Source organism: Acipenser ruthenus, chromosome 8, assembly GCF_902713425.1.
Source record: "Acipenser ruthenus chromosome 8, fAciRut3.2 maternal haplotype, whole genome shotgun sequence".
Classification (NCBI taxonomy): Eukaryota; Metazoa; Chordata; class Actinopteri; order Acipenseriformes; family Acipenseridae; genus Acipenser; species Acipenser ruthenus.
Genome location: NC_081196.1, coordinates 59,582,619 through 59,602,692, shown reverse-complemented (window position 1 = coordinate 59,602,692; position 20,074 = coordinate 59,582,619). Strand labels below are relative to the sequence as shown.

Here is a 20,074-nt window from a genome sequence, read left to right as displayed (position 1 = left end):
TTTCTTTTGTATTTTATTTCAGAGAGAATACACGCAAGCATATTCCACTATGTTACCATCTGCACTCTCCAAATCAACAAACAATTATCGAAAAGCAGTATACACACTTTTTATACCCCAGGGCTGGAGGTCAAAAACATAACTTTATTGTCCAATTAAAGTACAGGTTTGTATGTGGTGTTTTACATAGTCAATGCAACACTTGATGTTATTGAACTTACTTTTTTCAGAAGTGCATTAGTACAACAATAACATGATGTCCTTGTGGCAGTCTGGCTCGCAGTGGTGATGTGTGATGACGTCACGGACCAGGAAGTAACTGAGTCAAAACAGTGGATGGGCGGGTGAAGCTGAATGCAATTGCAATTGTTTTAACAAAACACAAAACAAAAGGGCACGAGGGCCAAACGAATAAGCAACCAAGTAAATGTCGTGCTGGCTAATCCAGCACGTTTTAGCAATTGTTTTTAAATGATGTTGTTGTTGTTGTTGTTGTTGTTGTTGTTTCTCTCCGCTCCCCGTATTCTCCTCTCTACACTCCACCCCGAGTGCAGAGAGCTGCAGGTTTATATATTCTGGCCGAGGGATTAACTAGTTGTTAATTATCTTACTATCCCTGGGCCAGAGTCTGCACGCATTTGGTAAGGATGCATGACTGTCAGCTAGTTAAATAATCAGTAGCTGATCAGCCATGCATCCTCACAGGGTTTTTAAATATAATAAAAGACGCGGCGCTTTTATCCGCGCCGCAAACAAAAATACAAATAATAATACATAGGGGCGGGACACTCCGCCACAGTCCTACTATGTGAAGCACTGAAGCTTATTTCAAACAGACATTCCACATCTCACTTCAGAAAATCAACCTTGAGGAGTATTTTCTGTTAATAAGCTGAACCCACACTAGAGGAGGCCCTTACACATACAATATGATATTAAACAGATACCAAACGAACTATAAGGACATTGTAATCCTTTAATGAGCTCTGAGCAACTTGTCAGTGTAAGTCTAAAATGTTGTGGCAGCTCATTTTGAACAGCGGTATATGTTTGTTGTGAATAAACAACCCTCACATTTGCTTACCTCCCAGTGTTTTCTCCATGCACAGAGATCCAGATAGTTAGTTTGGTAAACAAGGGCAGGTGCTCATGAATACACAATGAATGGGGATTAAATCCATACAATATATTGATAGGCTGTATGTTGCCATGGAAACAGAACGCCTTATTAGAAAATATATATTATAATGCAGGTATGTGCAAAAAAATATGTTATAATTGACAAGTTCCTACATCATGACACTCCACGGTCAGCAGCTTCAGTTAAAAACTGCTGGAATTCTCCCTCTCGCTACAACAAGCACAGTGCAACGGAACAGAAATAAGAAATTCAGAATAAAAACATGCATGCAACCAAACAATGACCAGAACTCAGCAACAATGAGGTTCACAACAATAACAGAAGAATATAGGAGCATACATTCTGGGCTCAAGGGCTGCATGGCAAAGCTAGCAACCAATTTATGGAAAACAGTTTTTATTGAAAATACTAAGATGCATATATATATATATATATATATATATATATTGTATATGCTCTATCATGGCATGGGGTCTGTACACAGGATAAGATGTATTGAAATGCTGTCAAATTCATAACTGTAGTTGGCTTAAATAAATATGTTTAAATGGTTTTAAAAGTATGCTGCATAAGGAATCTAGCAGTTGTCAAATGCCTCAATGGTTATTTCAGTGGTCATTTAGATTATGCTGCATTATTAAAAGATAAAGTTATCCACTAATATGGCTTTTTAAAAAGAGTAAATTAGAATAAAATAATGCCGAAAAGACATGAAAAGAAGCCAGTTGGTATGCTGTTGGTTAGCAAAGGTAAAGTGAGATGAAGCACATGAGACTGGGGTATGATAAACTGAGGCAGCTAAATATCCCAGTGCTTCTGTGGGCATGGTATTAACAAGCTAACTCATTCTAGCACCAACAACGGCAATCTTTAATAAAACATCGGCTCTCGTTTAAGATATACAGGTTCATTTTAAATTGCTGTAAGGACATCAAATAGGATTCGCCTTTGCTATCTGTCACCTCAAATTAATCCTAGCAACACTGTTACTGTGCAGACAGAACTCTGCCTGGGCAGGGTATTTCACAATATATCAAACCTTAGAAGGAGGAGGATAAAAGAGCATCTATGTGATGTCTGCAGGGTCTGGTGACCCCATGCAGGGAAGGTAGCCTTACTGGACAACAGCAGAGTAATGTGTTACTGTCACAGCTTCACCATGAAGCTTTTCTTACTGAACATTTTCTTTTTAAACTTCTAGAATCTGTCACAAAGATTGGCGATTCGTAAATGCGCTTTATAAAAAGTCGAAGTTATCCATTAAACCACCACATTTCTTTAGTACCCTTAAGCCATTTCCCACATCCGAGTAAAATGTTATTTTATTACAATGTCTTATTTAGAGAATGACAATTCTAAACTGAATCTTTAATGAACCCAGCTACCACATATGCATCCTTGAGATAACATTTGCATCACGAATTTTACTTGTAAAGTTATACAGAATAGTGTGTGCAACAAATGCTAAATATAGATAAATAACGCGTTATTAAAAAAGGTAAAAAGGCACTCTTATATACCTGAGAGATTTTTTTAAATTTTTTATTATTAAAATGCTGCACTTAAAAACCTCCACAGTAGATAACAAATCACTACTTCATTTTTTCACATTTCTGAAATCTAATATTATGCCAATAGATAATTAAAATGCAAAACTCTTTAAGGTTTGCAAAGCAGATAAGCAGAACAGCTATAGGCATTATTGCCGAAAGACAGAGGATATTATGGCAGATATTATGGCAGGCAGAGGAGTAGGCTGGGGCAGGCTGTATCATTGCTCTGGTATTTTTCTGTTGTGGTGAGGTGCTGCTCCATGGTAGGCTGTATCATTGCTCTGGTACTTTTCAGTTGTGGTGAGGTGCTGCTCCACGGTAGGCTGTATCATTGCTCTGGTATTTTTCTTTTATGGAAGAGGTGCTGCTCCACCGCTTTTTTATCATATGTCAACATTTTATTTTGGTATTTGTATTTAATGCATACAGATACTTTTCCTGGATCCTGGCCACACCTCATATTAACGAAAGGTGCAGAGGCTAATATTAACTAGTGTCACTCTCTGGCGTGGTTTCCATGCAGCTTCGAAACTCCAAATTGTCCCTCCATCATCGTGAGAATGTGACGTAGCAGCACATACCACGCACATTCTTCACACTATAGGAAGTGCGTGGCCAAAACATGGTTTGACTTAAAAGGGTGGGGAAATCACCTTCTCACGCTAAAAAGACAAACAAATAGACCAAAAGTCCAAAAGACGTACCTTATGTTCAAGAGACTTCAGCAGTGAAGATATACATTTGTGACATAACCTCGCGCAACTTTCTACTGTAACTAAAGGCTGTACCAAGCAAGTCTTTATTATCAACTGAGATCAGCTGAAAGTAATGCTGGCAAGCTTCTGACCCAATAGGAAAAAAAATAAGGGACGAGGGATTTAGAGACCTCTTCATTCAGCTGATAAAATGATAGTGCTTTATAGTTGTTTTATAAGGAAGCTTTAGTATTTAAGCTACTGTTAGAGCCTTCGGCTCGAGACTTTTAACAGCACCAAGCGTCCTTACCAGACGGTGAAGCCCTCTTCTTCCGGTTCTAATGTTTCTAATGTTTCATTTGCCTTTGGAAGGAGAATTTCTCTTCCTAAAAGAAAACTACACGTAAACCCAAATTATCTAAAAGGTATTACCAAAATAGCGTAACAAAAAGCTGCGCCTTTTTTTGTATTTGCATGCAAACCCCACCTCTGTCAGACAACTCACAGTGCATATGCCTCAGACACACAGCACAGGTATCTCAGAGTGATGCTGAAAAGAATGGCAGTCGGACAGCACATTCAAGTGTCCTTCAATCTGATTGCCTATCCCTATGTAAAAGGAGCCATAGCTGCACGTCTCTTTATATTTACATGCGTTATTATATATAGTGTGCACATCCACTGGATAAGAAAAAAGATCGAAATGCCCAAAGGCTGTGAAAATTGATTTCATTCATCACACACATCCTTGTTTTATAATCCAATGACAGCCTGCTATATGAAGAACTGTTTCACCTTAATTCATTGTATGTCCTGTTAACATAGACTTCACAAGCACAGGATCACTTTAAATTAATATACATGGGAAAAAAAAACCACTGTATTTTCTTGCTACGCTTTAATGAGGGCATTTGTATTTTACAATCTGACCGGGAAGAAGTCTTAAAAAGAAGCCACCGTTTGCTTTTGTACACACGTTGGATTATAAGTAACTTTTGGATTACTTTTCTGAAAAAAGTGCAATATAATTTTTTAAGAGCTAGTAAACATTTGTGTATTTTAACTCAGTTGTGTATTTAATTTATTTAAAGATGAACTGATTATAATGCACCATTACCAATTTTTAGGACAGCTCCAGTATTTATTATTTTTTCTCCTTGCACCCCTGTTATCAGAGCTATTTGGTAATCAGTGTTTTACACACCTGCATGTATAGTAATAAGCTGCATTTGATCGGTGACATTGCTAAACATAAACTTTTCGTTTGAAATCCAACAGTGATTCTACAAAGAAAAGAAACCCTACTGCTCACCTTTATTGCAAAGAAACAGAGATTGTATCTTTTAAAGTTAACAATGTCTATACTATTGAGTAGTTTGCTGGATCTATTTTAGACACTGGCAACATTCTACAATGGAATGATCTCATAAAACATTACGCTGATAATGGCAAGATTGGAACCATATGTTACAAAACATTACAAAGCAGTGGGAATAGAAATACACAGTGCTGTATCTATTGCATAGGTTCTTGATTGTAAAGTGGTCCAGTCAAGAAGTATTCAGGTAAACAACAGTCCAGTAATTGCAGACATCAGTGTGTATTAAAATACAGTAAGCAGTTTTGTTTCTGTTTACTATGAGTGGCTCCTAGCAAGTTAACAACCCTGCCTGCCTGCCTTCCACTGCCCCTCTGAGTTCAGCAGAGTCTGAGAGTCTGAGAGTCTGGGGGACTGGTGGGGAGAATAACCAAAGGCTTGGTGTTTAAAATATAAAGGTGCACAGTGTGATTATTCTTGGAGAACAGTCATTTCATACATCACATTTACATACCAAAGTGTATAAAACATATTGATTTTTACATTTTTATAGCTTTCCTTTTCAGAAAAACAATACATTCAAGCTGCAGTATAATAAAATAAAAAAATACATTAATAAATAAATCAGTAAATACATTTGAATATCTTCAAAATAATGAACTGTTAATTCAGCAGTAATACGTTCTTCCAACAATGAATATGTTATATGTTCTTATACCTGCACATGAGTGATCCTGGATTACACTGTGGGGCTCCAATCTCTCAACAGAGCAGTGAGATCCACAAAACATTCCAACCATACCTCGACCATACAAAATGACCCTGAGTGTAAACTAATCATCACCTACAGTACAATATCAAGCACCTGGGTGGAAAGAGCCAATTTGGGTTGGCAGTCGGATTGGAGGAGGCCCACTGACCTTCTCCTGAGCTGTTGCCCAACAGGGGTAAAATAATTATAATACTTTTTTTTTTAAAATAAGAAAAAAAAGACATGGGGTAAAAAAGAAAAGGTCATGCACACTGTTCACAGTCCAGTTCTGAGCTTCCCACTGCAGGACACTCATTATTGAGAGCGAGAGCGCAAGAGCGCGAGAGCACGAGAGAGAGAGAGAGAGAGAGAGAGATTCTGTTTTCCTTATTCCCTATTCAATAAGGAAAAAGGAAATAGTACTAATATAAATAAAGTTAGCTCCAGAAGTTTCAAAGATTATAATCATTTCTTGGGAAATGGTTGTCTGCTTTAAGTTTCTTTTGAGAATTACTTCAGTGTATTCAAATTCAATTCAAAGTTTATACGATCTCTTTTATAGACCAATCTTCTTTACCAAATCTAATTCACTAACAACAACCCAAGTGCATGTTTAACCTGCAACACTGTCACAAGTTTCTCTCTTTGACATAATAAAGTCATTTCTTTTTAACTGTGTCCACAGCTTGTTGTTTACAGGTTCAAAATCCCTATTGTAATTTCCAATGGCACATTGTTAGATTCACTTTATTTACTTTGCTAATGCTGAGCATAAAGAAGTGTAAAACTTTACTTAGCGCTAGATATTCACAGTTCATTGGCAGCTGTCTTTCACACTGGTCTCCCAGGAGGTAATGACTGGGTGGAAGGTGATTCAGTCATGCTGTTTTGTCATGCATACTCCCATCTGATACACAACAGTCTTGTTTGACATTGACTGCCACAGCCACTGTGACTCAGAGGTTCTGATTAATGTAATTAACTTTCCTTTACTGTGAAAGATGACAAGTATTGTGTTTGTTCCCAGCTTTATACAAAGCCTTTTTTCTTACATGTTTTCTGCTGTAAGATGTTAAAATCCCAGTACAAGCACAGTACACAATTAATTACAATTATTATTATTTTTATATAATAATGACTGAATAGTACCTAGTTATGTATGTGTAGTAGTATTATATATTATATCAGGTTCATATGCAGTTACTAAATTACAACAAAACCAACAGCTCTTTTATACATTAAATCAGTGTGTTAAGAAAAAAGTAATATACAGTAAACAGAAATGTGTGTCTAATTTATGAATAAAACATGGTCTTCAAGGACAAACAAAAAAAAAAAAAACCCTTGCATGATATAGTATAGAGCTCATTAGAAATAAAAACATTTAGCTGAATAAATAACTGCTGCTGATGAATGTTAATGATATACTAATCATATAATTCTTCACCCTAACCCTGTCAAGCTCATATACCAGAGTGTAATTAGGAAGCATTTTCTTTGGTAGGCTTTGATTGCTTTCAAACTAAAAACAAAGAACACCTATCAAGGGGCATCAATATGGTTTGCAGATTAAATTATGTTTTCAAGGAAAACAAGTTTTGTTATTATGATATTAGAATCTAATATTATTGTGAATAATCAGCAATTGAATTGCTGAGAGACGGAAAACCATATACTGTATTTACCTGAAAACAAGTTGCTATGAATCCAAGAGAGAAGAAGACCCAGAATGCAAATGCATTCAACCCTTTATAAAAACACAATACTAATACTCAAAAAACATAACATATCCCACCGGCATATTAACAAAAAACGAGAAAAAGAACACACTGTATTGGAGGAGCAGTTTTTATAGTTCAGCCATATGAATACTCCAGGAAGAAAAGGCATGTGTTTTCATATTAGTAGAATACAATACATGACACTATAAACCTTTAGATTGCAATTCCCAACCCTATTGGCTGATGCAGTGTCACATGACCAAAAATAGTTACCCACAAAACCATCTTATAGTCACTCAAGTCCTGTGACATCACAAACTATTGCTCTCTGAAATCAAACCCATGCCTGTGCTGTTTTCATTGCCCCTGGAATATGTCATCTTTAGTAACCCCTGGGAGGTTTTCACCTCTAAAAATAATCTAAATTGAAAAAGATGTCCAGTACAAAATGAATGCACTTATTAATATTGTTTTCTTATATTATTGATGTTTTTTTTCTCTTAAGAATTAGCTTTTTTTTTTTTTTTTTTTTTTTTTTTTTAGAATTAGTGTTTTTTGATGCCCAAATGCTCCAACTCATGTTAGTGTTGGAGAAGTTACAAGTTAGATGCACTTCTTAAATGTCAGCAAGGACACAACACATTTGTAATATTCAATAAAAAACAAAACAAAAAATAAACAGTATATGTTTATATAAAAACTGTCTACCATAAAAAAAAAAGTATTTTGTCATATCTTAATTACAAAAACAAAGCATCTGTACAAGGGGATAAGCTGTCTGCAGTGATGAATTTCCATGTATTTACATTTGCCATTTTAAATCACAACCATCTGTCATGCAAGATTTGTGCAAGATTTGTGCAATATATATACGTGTGTGGTCTCTTGGTGAGCAATATGATACATTGGTATTATTTCATGCAGCTATATCAGTACACCTAAAGGGGAGTTGCTGCAGAAGTCAAGTGCAGTTGCATAACAATACAACATTATTGCATGAGCAAAACAATCCCCAAGGATAGGAATCGGAATTTAGAATTAGAAGCTGACTAATATAAACCCATGAACAATGTGCCTCATATACAGCTGTACACAACTCAAGCTTGTTCTTTCTTTCCGGAATCTGAAATGTCATAGACTTATTACTAACCCAGGGGTATTTGCATACCAGCTGTCCCATGCGGGGCAGGATGCATCTATAGGACTCTGTCAAGGTCTGCTACTTAGGGCTTACCAGCTGATAAACTCTGTTATGAAACAATGGGTGTAAAACATGGATATCTGTAGGAAATAATGGAGCTGTTTCCATGGAAATAAAACAATAAGTCTCACCTTTTTCTCACTCTATTTTGGTAGGACCTTCGGGTTGTGTGTGTTTCCAGTAGTTTTCTTTTAGCCTGAGAAATTCTGGTTCCAAATGCAAATAACCTAATTAATATTAAAATACGTGAGGGTATATTTAAATGTTTGTGTCTGAGTTCCTATTTGGCCTTGCATGACTTTTTGATATCTGTGGTTTGCAAAGGATTTTGTTATTTATTTATTTATGTCATGCAAAGGGCTGCATTTTTTAATTTGTAGTAGCTACAGTATTTCTTTTATAACGTTGCTTATAAAATAAGCAAACTGTAAAGCAGTATAATTTTATGCGTCAAATGGCAATAATCTGAAACGTTGAATAAACGGTGTCACAAAAAAAACAAACAAAAAAAAACACTGAATGAAGAGGTATCTAAACCGCTCCTACTGTATGCTTATGTTTTCCTGTTTGGTCAAAGATCTTTGCCCTGGCTACTTCCAGCAGCTCTCCGATGATAAAAGATTGCTTTTACGTATAGTAGAACGTTCCGTTACGTCACAAACGGGATCTTCGGTGCTGGAGTCTCGACTTCTGAATATTTTACCTAGAATATTTGGTAAATTGCAGGGCTTTTTAGCACAAGAAGCCGATTTACACACCTCTTAAAGTCATCCAATGTTTTAGATGCGCCCTTCCTATAGAGCATGGTATGTGCTGCTACGATACATAAATAATGACTGTGGAGAGAGAGAGGGACGACTTTGTAATCTGCATCGAAACCTGGCCACTGGGTCATGTTTATTTTTTTCTCCATGGAAAAAAAATAGTTTATTGCAAAATGAAATTATATTGGTCTGTTATGGTGCAGACCTAGGTCTGAATTATACATTTGTAATTTTTTTTGTAATTTATTATTTTTGTATTCTGAACAAGTTAAGTCTTATCAGAGACATACTATAGTTGCTACCCTATAAAAACGAATATCTTAATACATCTCTAAACATTTTTCACATGCAGAGCAGAATAAGGAAAAACAAGTGTAATTTTCGCTGTTGTGCAGAACTTGCAAAATATGCATACCCAGCAATTAAAATAATACATATATTGATATGTTCGGTACAATACTGAACATCACCATATGATCATGGGGTTCTACAAAATTCTGAAGCCTAGTGGAAATATTGTGAACAAAATAACAATATCCATAACAATGAAATGTGTTGTCTATATACCACAGAGGGTGATGAAGTTAGAAGAATGAAGTGATGTTAGCATGGGGCAATGACTCTGAAGAAAACATATGGCTTTTATCATGAAACTTAATCATTTACAGGATCGTTGCTCCATCCTACATTATATTGCAAATTTTGTTTATCAATCTTTTTTAGGTATAATTGCAGTGTATTCCTCGGTGAGGCGCATGCAAGTAAACAAGGGACACTGCTGTCACTGAAAGAGTAATTGGGCTACTTGTAATCAATACTCTTTACCTCCTGTGATTTCCGAATACAGGCTTGACAGTTGTTAAGAGGCTCAAACAAGCCCACAATCAGTCAGCAGTGCATTAAATGAGATCATTTCGAAGAAATTCCAAGCAAATTGCATTCTTCTACAAACAGGACTGGGAGGGAATTGTCATCTGGGAAAACATAAATGAATACAGCATTGAGGTACTAGGTGATTGGTTTTAAATATAAGTATTGTAAACAAATACACACAGAATTACTAGAGGGACTTTCTTAAAGTAGTTCCCATATTACCTAATTGTAACAACTGTTTTACACACATGCTTTTGATAGTCTGGTCTCCAAAGATAAATCAAGAATCTCGTTGCAAGAATGTACACTGGTACTTATTCTGAATATTTGATCAAAGTTCAACAACAACAAAGAAAGAAACCCTTTTCGCTTGAAGCCTAAATAACAAGTCAAATCTGTTTATATACTGGAGATGCACAGTGTTCTATCCAATTGTAGTCAACTGAAGATAGTATTTTAAGGACTCTACAGCCCACTTTACTGCCAGGCATTCTTTCTCCACTACCGAATATCTTTGTTCTCTGGGCAGTAACTTCCGACTAATATATAATATCGGGTGTTCTATACCATCTCTTTCCTGGGACAGAACCGCCCCCAGACCAGTCTGCGATGCATCGGTCTGAAGGATGAACTCTCGACTGAAATCCGGGCTTACTAATGCTGGGGCCTGACTCAAATTGGTTTTAATAGATTCAAAAGTCGTCTGACACTCTGCACTCTACTTAATTTCATTTGGAGCGTTCTTTTTAGTGAGATCAGTGAGAGGGGCGGCTATAGTGGAAAAGTGTGGAATAAAGCGGCGGTAATAACCAGCCAACCCCAACAATGATCTCACCTGGGTTTTCGTGGTAGGTACCGGTGAATCCAACCAAGCCTGGACTTTTGAAAACCATCGGTTTCACTCTACCCTTACCCATTATAAAACCTAAATATTTAGTTTCTTCTTTTCCAATAGTCAGAGACTGTAAGACAGCTTCTAATCTATTAAAATGTTCTCTCCAGGAAGAACTATAAATGACTACATCATCGATATATGCAGCTGCGTACTCTCGATGAGGTTGTAATACCCTGTCCATCAGTCTCTGGAAAGTAGCAGGAGCTCCATGAAGTCCGAACGGAATAGTACAAAATTGAAAAAGACCATCTGGGGTTGAAAATGCTGTTTTCTCACGAGAGGCTTTCGTTAATGGAATCTGCCAGTATCCTTTCGTCAGATCCAAAGTTGAAATAAACCGGGCTCGCCCCAGCTTGTCTAAGAGTTCATTTACACGAGGCATGGGATATGCATCAAACTTAAAGATAGCATTCACCCTCCTAAAGTCGATACATAACCGTAGTGACCCATCTGACTTGTCTATTGGTACAATTGGGCTACACCACTCGCTTCGGGAGGGTTCAATTACCCCAAGTTTCAACATACACTCCACCTCCCTCCGGACAGAATCTCTCAGACTCTCTGGAATGCGATACGGTCTCTGTCTAACTTTCAGACCTGGCGGAGTGATAATAGCATGTTCAATCAAATGCATTCTCCCAGGCATGTTAGAAAACACATCTCTGAACATATTGATTAGATTGCTTACCTCTTTGCGCTGATCAGGAGTTAATTGTTCCCCCATCGGAACCTCAATTGCTGACACTGGCTCAATTGAGGGTCCAAAGTCCTCTCCCTCCTGTGCGGGAGATATAAAATGAACCTCCCGCTCTTTCCATGGTTTGAGGAGGTTAACATGATAAATTTGATTTTCTTTCCAACGCCCAGGAGAACAGGGTATGGTAAACATTGCGCTACAGCCACTTTAACGTGAGCTGAATAATCACCTACAGAAAGTCTAAGTCTTTAGTGGTGGGATAAACCCGAGTTTCTCCATGGATACAAGAGATAGCCACTTCACCCTGTGGCTCCGAGGATAACCCATCCAAGAGAGCTTGTCGAATCAATGTTTGTGCACACCCAGAGTCCGCAAATGCGTAAGTACTCTTATCCCCGACCTGTACTCTTAGTTGATAAGGGCCCTCCCGACATTCCCCAGTGTTCTTACCTGTTACTGCTGACCAGGATCTTTTCGCCAGGTCCACCTCCATCATCAGACAATTCCTGGCAATATGTCTGGGCTCATTACACCGATAGCACACTGGGGTAGGAAGCGCCAACGGAGTCTGTCTGTCCTGCGAGTCAATGACCGGCAGGTTAGGGGATTTTTCTCTCGCCCAAGATGGGGTTAACCTCAGCCTCCATGGTCTGAAGGTCTGGTTACCCCCTCTGGGCTTCATTGGCTGGTTGGTCCGAGTTAGTTTAGGGGCAGGAGTGGGGCCTGAAACGGCGCCTTCGTTCGCGTCTTCACATGCCTCCGCCAGGATGATGGCATCCTCGATAGTGGTAGGTCGATTCCTTTTAATCAACTCTCGATTTCCTGGCGGTAGTACAGACGCGAACTGCTCTATTACAATCTTCTGCATCAGTTCTTGGGGTGTATGTTCTTCCGGCTGCAGCCACCGGGTGCACTGATCCATAAGATACTGTCCTGCAACCCGGGGCCGCATCCCCTTGGACAGCTGGTATTCCCGGAAGCGGCGCCGGTATGTTTCCTCCGTGATCCCGAGGCATGAGAGAATAGCTTCCTTTACTTTATCATAGTTTGATGCCTCTGTGGCAATCAATGCTCTGTAAGCCATCTGGGCTTCCCCTGTCAAGCAAGGTGCCAATTTCATGGCCCAATGTTCCTTAGGCCACCCTGCTGCTTCCACCACTCTCTCAAAGGTGACTAGGAAAGCCTCGGGATCATCTTCTGTAACTTAGGTTGTGCTGCAAACATCCGTGCAACCGCTGTCTCCGATGTTGATGGAGGTGTTGAGAGCTTCTCCACCAGCTGTCCAAAGAACTGGGCGAGCTGTTCCTGGCGCTGTGTTTCTCTCTCCTCTTGCTTCTACTCCTGCTCCCTAAACATTGCCAAGACTGTAGCTGGATCCATTTCCCACAATGACACCACATGCGAGGCGTGTGAGTAATGATGGAATGTCCAGACAGTAATTTACATGCAACAAAAATAAAATTTGTTTTATTAATATTATTTGTTACATGATAAAATAAAACAAAACGAAAAAAAGAATGGCATGAGGGAGGGGGTGCTGGAATAATGATAAAAAGAAGGGTTCGGAAACTCCTTAGTCCTCTTCACAATATCCCCGGACATAAAAAGGGATAAAACAGAAAATAAAACGTTAATGTGTATTCCGCCCTGTGATAACAAAAATGAAACCAAAACAAGCCAATGCTTCGTCTCTCCCTCCAGCCTATTCACCCCGCCTATGCTTTTTAGGACCAACCCTGAACACAGTAGTACGTTCCCTTTAGTATGCAACGCCCCGCCCCTGTAGTCAGTGGAACACCAATCCCAAACTGACAAGTGTCCTTACAACTCACTTGACTCCAGTGGCCGGAATTTACATACTCGCACTTCCGCCCCTCACCAAGGTGACGCCCCTCATAAAGATGACTTTCGTCATGGCCACGAGACCTTGGTAAGGGAAGTCCCGAGTTGGTTTGCTGCCTTCTACTGTCGGGAGGCTGAATTACAGACCGAAACCCCTTTGACTCATCCTTCCTAACACACCGTACATGTTTGCATTTTCCCTTAAATCAAGTCATTTTTGTTTAATATTTTAAGCAACTGTAATAATTGTTTATTCTATTCTAGCTCCATGCATGCCCTGAACTCCAGTATGAACCCACATCCTGAATGTGTTTCATATTCACCCCGTTAAGCTTCAAAGCGAGAAAACTGATGTATCCTGCCTGTTTAGTAGGATACACATTAGGTATTGTATTGACTTATTTATGAACAGAGGCCCCCAGGCTTTCTTAGCATTCTGTTATTATACATGATATGAAACAGTTCCACACAATGCACACCACTACAATGTTGTTATTATTATTATTATTATTATTATTATTATTATTATTATTATTATTATTATTATTATTATTAAAGTGGTTCTAAAGAGAACCTCTTGAAATATACAATATTGTTTTTTCAAATGTGTCCTGGCATGTAGCCGGTCTGACAGCAAGTAAGAATTTATTTTAGAAAGAAATGCTATTTTAAAGCTGTTTACCTTACGAGTGATTTAGATTAGATTTAAAAAAAAAAAAAAAAAACACATATTTTCTATTGCTGTTGATATTTTGCATAGTTTTGTTTCACCGTGTTACTGTATAGATACAAATACAATATTGTTCTCTCAGTTTCGCTGCTCTTTTTCTACCAGGTCATTTCTATAGTGTGAATTACTGTTTTTGTACAGAAGCTTACAGGTATTCATATAACTAATACTGTGACAAAAATGGCAGGTGTTATTGATAGGGTTTGGGAGGGATTGTTCCACCTTATCCCAAGGGAAGAACATGGCCAGGTCTGATATTCTGTGCAGTAATGGAGTGATCACAGACTTCACCAACAAAGTATCCCCTACTGCATGCTGATAGGGTCCTGTGAGTTTAGTCTGGGAACTCAATCCCTGACAGTCTGTGTTTCTTATGAATAGAATATATTGTTAAGAGTGTCAGAAGAATCTGTGAGTATACACAATTCCTAGAAGGGAGAAAAGGCATTATTTTCTTCAAAGATCCTTGGTGCATTTACAACAGTGCAGCTGATAACGAGGAAAACCCTGCAGGGACTTGGTAAGAATCCCATCCAATCTGCTTGCTAATGCTTGTACCATATACTGTAGATTGGATTATCTACCTTTATTATAGCTATCACTCTAGTACCTAAGCCATGCCATGGTAGCGCTAAACTGGCGACCTACACAGGGTGATACAGAGTGACACAGAGTGTTTTACAGTATTTATATTAAGCATGGAAAGTTTATTTACAGCTTTTGATGTATCAAATAAATCAAAGTTTCTACATAAATCAAAGTTTCAATAAATATTTGGAATGAATATTCATGAACTGTTTTCAATACTCTTTTGAAATTCAGGGCAGTCGTAAGTTCCTCATGAAATCTAATCATACTGTTGAGAATATATTTGATTTAAGACTTTATTAAATTTGACAGCACAATTTATAAAGTCTTTGATGATGTTTCAAATAAAAGGGTTATGGTTTTTCAACAATGACAGGCCACAACACACTGGCACATTGGTGTCTCATACTACGCTTCCACTGTTGTGCCCGACCTGTACGTAGACTGCCCAGGTATGGGAAGGTTCGGGTCGGGTACATTTCCACTGCAGGGACCGGGGCGGGGCACTGCTGACAAGCGGACGGAAATGCGCAGCCCTACACTATGATGTGTCTCAAAGTGGTCACTTCAAAACTTACCAAAATATGGAAGGAATTAACAATGAATGCATCAGGAAGGAATAAGAGCGGTGACGAGGAAGAAGCTATTACAACTCTGTCTGATTACAACTAGTAAACCACTGCTGTGTAGTACAGAATTAATAGAACTCAAGTGAGAGAAAAGGACTGATGGGAGCTCACCGTCTCGCTAAAACAAATCAAACGAAATACAAATCACTCTCAAATACATTTAAAATACAAAACTCATAATACCTAAAGTAATATAAATTCATAAAATTACCATGCAAAACTAAACACACAAAACAAAGCTATTTTCATGAACGTAATCTTTATATTTATTATTCCTTTAAGTTCAATACCAATAAAACAGCACTATGGAGGATTTTTTATTTTAAATGAATAAATAAATAAATAAATATTGAAATAAATAAATACATGTCAAAATAAATAAGTCAATATATATAGACATTTATTTTCATTTTGGCATAAAATGTCCTCCATACAGCACACAATACAAAAGTAATTAAAACAGTCAATGCAAACTCTGAACACGGGTTGGTGATACATCACGGGTTGACTCTAGTGCCCCGCCCACAGCCTGCTTCGGGTCGGTACAGCAGTAGGAACGGCTCTTTCACGGATCTTCACGGATCTTCACGGGTCGGTATGGCAGTGGGAACGGCTCTTTCACGGATCTTCACGGATCTTCACGGGTCGGTACGGCAGTAGGAACGGCTCTTTCATGGATCTTCACGGATCTTCACGGGTCGGTATGGCAGTGGGAACGGCTCTTTCATGGATCTTCACGGATCTTCACGGGTCGGTACGGCAGTAGGAACGGCTCTTTCATGGATCTTCACGGGTCGGTACGGCAGTGGAAATGGCTATCCCGGTTACCCATAATTCTATAGTTACTGCTTAACTACCACCTTAACTTGAAAGCTCCTTGTATTTACTTACTCTCCTGAGCTTTTCACTAGTCACAGTACACTTACACTGCACTGATGAGCCCTGAATAGGGCGAAACATGTATGCAGTTGCTGTACTCTTGCTTTTGAATTGAATTGAATTGAATTATAAATTGCTCTTCAGAAGTATGTTTTGTAGCAATGCACCAATGATCGGAATCAGTACTTATTACTAATGAAATAGCATAATCTTTAATCAGCATTTCCCTAGCAGACATTATTATTATTATTGTTATTATTATTATGAATCAATCAAGCAACAATAAACTGGTCCCTGTCCTTCAAACTGAACCAGCTACTCTGGAAAGTTGAAGTTTGTGGCTTTCAAATTCTATTCATGCAGTTAATCATCTGTGTTTTTTGGACCTTCATGTCAGGTACCGGCAGTCCAAATAATAAATAGGCCTACACACATGCAGTATTGTATACCCTAGAAGCTTTTTAACTGCAGTTTTTATACAGATCTACATAATGATCTTGAGAAGAAATTCTTCAGAATAGTTAACAAGTGTTTCTGTTTTGTGTCTGAAATGAGCAGTTTATGTTTGCTGCACATTATAATTTACACAGTCCTACTGTAGTATAAGTACCAGTATGTATTTTGTAATATTTCAAATAAAAAACACTTTTCAATGTGAGCTTGTCTTCATTTGTATAATTTATATTAGTACTCTAGCTTGTCATTATGTTGTATTTCATGTTTGTATTCATGCCAAAAATATATCTTAAGAAATATAATTGCACATCACAGCATGGTCAATTTTTTTTTTTTTTCTGAAATAATCTGTTCCCATGACAATCATTGGGGTATTAAAAAAAAAAACCTTTGATCATTATACCACCTACTGTTTTGAATATATTACTTAGAGGATACAATAAAAAGGATAATTAATGTTTCTGGCAAATAAATGTATCTACTGCTCATCTGGACCTGTGGCTATGGATCCTTATCAGAACGTACAGTCATGTAAATTTCACATAAAACAGAAAAAGACATCTGATATATGTAAGGTAATACAACTGAACATGGGGCAGGATCACCCTCCCAGTTATATAAAATAAACACTCTAAGAAAATAGCGTAATCTGGACAGCCATCATGCATCTGTCAAATGAGGTTAATACAAACAAGCCTAATTCATGAGAAAGATGTGTTACCAACTATTTTTAACACAGTATGTCACAGGGATGCTGGGAGCTATATCTATCCCAGTGGTTTAACACAAAGTGGCCAATTCACAGTCGCCAAAAGTAAAAACAGAAAACAGCAGGGGTAAAGGGCTCTTCTTGTCACAAATATGAAAACACATAGGAATGATTCAAGCGGCCCCTTAAATGTATAGTAACATCACAACTGTGAGAAATGAATTGTAAACATATGTATACATGTCAGCACGGTATATATATATATATATATATATATATATATATATATATATATATATATATATATATATATATATATATATCAATCACAGCCATGGGCAATATTTAAACAGTTTGACAGCCAATGAATCAAACAACAAAAACTATTTCGAATAGTGCTGCAAATGTGCAGTTTCTGTAAGGCTCTCCACCTTGTGAAGTGCTAAATCCTGGAGCCATGGTGAGGGGTTCAATTTCAGGTTCAGTGTCACTAGAAATTATTTTTGGAACATGAAGCACAGTTCAAACAGTACCATTCATTTTTTGCTTTTGTTTTTAGGGGTCCGTGTGGGTTACAATATTACTATTTATTTGTCTAGGCAAGGGGTAAAAAAATAAACAGCAGCTAATATACTGCTATTGTGTACTTTCAATACATTGTGTGGAAGAGCAAAGCAAAACTTATTTTTTATGGCAAAGATATGTTCCAGGAGTTATATATATTGTATTTTTACATAAATTATACATTGAATGTCACTTTCCAAAGTTTTTAGAAAACACATGTGTTTGCAATTTTTAGATTGCAGATCCAATATTGAAAAATAATATTTGTATTGTATACAACAACCTCACCAGCACAATAAATACCTATATAACACTGAAATAACAAATAGTATGTCTTGCAGATTTATTATCTTCTCTGATTGATCTCATCATACTTCACTATATATTCTACACAAGCACCCCCCACCACCAATCACAATAATCCCTAAAATAACTAGTAATAAATTATACTAAACAAATACAATGTTTTAGCACAGGTACTTAAAAAGGAGTATTGAAGTCATAGGCATATAAAAACACAATGTCAGCAAGCCATTTGTATCGGTTATATTAGATCCACATCGGTTATATTAGTAAGGTATTCTGCCCTGTATCTTACTATATCCTGAACAGCTTTGTTTATTTAGGTTTGCACTATGCTTTGGCATTCTTCCTCATCCTAAACTATTCACTTTGTTCTTGCAAAATGCCAGGTATGGTCATTTTAAGGTCTGTTAAATGCCACTGTAGAAAAAAAGACAATGGGTGCTTCCAGACTGCAGTGTTTTTCATTAAACGTGTTGAAAAGACAAACATTCCCCATAGCTCACACCGTTTACTGCACTTCCACTGTGTTAGATGAGTAATGCAGAGAAAATGAAAACAAGGTTAACAGCTAACCCAACAACACGGAAACAGTAAGATCCAGGAATCAGATGGTACTCCACATACGTAGTGGCTCTGCATATTGTAAGTGGAAGTGTAGTAATTTGATGTTACTTTTATATTTACCACATATTTGTGGCTGTCTGTGACAAATTACAGTAAAATGATATGCAGCAAAAATAATATCTTTTGAGCAATCCTCAACTATAAATAAAATGGGGTTTCCTACCAAAATAAAGTGGGAATGGTAAGCCAATTGTAACAAGCTGCCACGAAAGGAGGGATTGATCTCAATATGTTTGCAGGGAATCCACAATACTTTAATGGTACTGTACAATGAGATGCTGGGGACTATGCTGGCAGACAGATTCAACATAGCTTAAAAATCAACACTATAATATTACAATAATATGGTGCGATCAGAAACTGACGTACCTTCACCTTGGAGTTCAGCTTGTATCTCTTTGGCAGTTATCCTTGGTTCTTTTTCTACCATTCGCACTATCCTTCTGTTCAATCTGGGGTCGATTTTCCTCTTGCGGCCGCGCCCAGGTAGGTTGGCTACAGTTCCATGGACCTTAAACTTCTTAATAATATTTGTAACTGTTGTCACAGGAACATCAAGCTGCTTGGAGATGGTCTTGTAGCCTTTACCTTTACCATGCTTGTCTATTATTTTCTTTCTGATCTCCTCAGACAACTCTCTCCTTTGCTTTCTCTGGTCCATGTTCAGTGTGGTGCACACAATGATACCAAACAGCACAGTGACTACTTTTCTCCATTTAAATAGGCTGAATGACTGATTACAAGATTGGAGACATGTGTGATACTAATTAAAGAAACTAATTAGTTTGAAATATCACTATAATCCAGTTATTTATTATCTTTTCTAAGGGGTACCAACAAATGTGTCCAGGCCATTTTAGAATATCTTTGTAGAATAAGCAATAATTCATCTCTTTTCACAGCTTCTTTGCTTTATTCTATGACATACCAAAGGCATGCAAGTATACATGATAAAATAGCTTTTAATTTCATCACTTTTCAGGAGGAATGAAGCATTATTTCAATGAGCTGTAAGGGTACCAACAAATTTGAGCACATCTGTATATATATATATATATATATATATATATATATATATATATATATATATATATATATATACAAATAAAAGTATTTTATGTATTTTATAATTATTTAT

General features: G+C 37.4%; 1 protein-coding gene across 1 annotated transcript in view; it reads right to left on the bottom strand.

The window, feature by feature from the left end:
* The window catches only part of LOC117406551 (protocadherin-8-like), a 61,571-nt gene extending 48,878 nt beyond the window's left edge, over positions 1–12,693 (bottom strand). Inside the window, exon 1 of the mRNA XM_034923080.2 lies at positions 12,060–12,693. Within this exon, the coding sequence (XP_034778971.2) occupies positions 12,060–12,693 (634 nt within the window). The remainder of the gene's footprint in view (positions 1–12,059) is intronic.
* Positions 12,694–20,074: the final 7,381 nt, after the last annotated feature.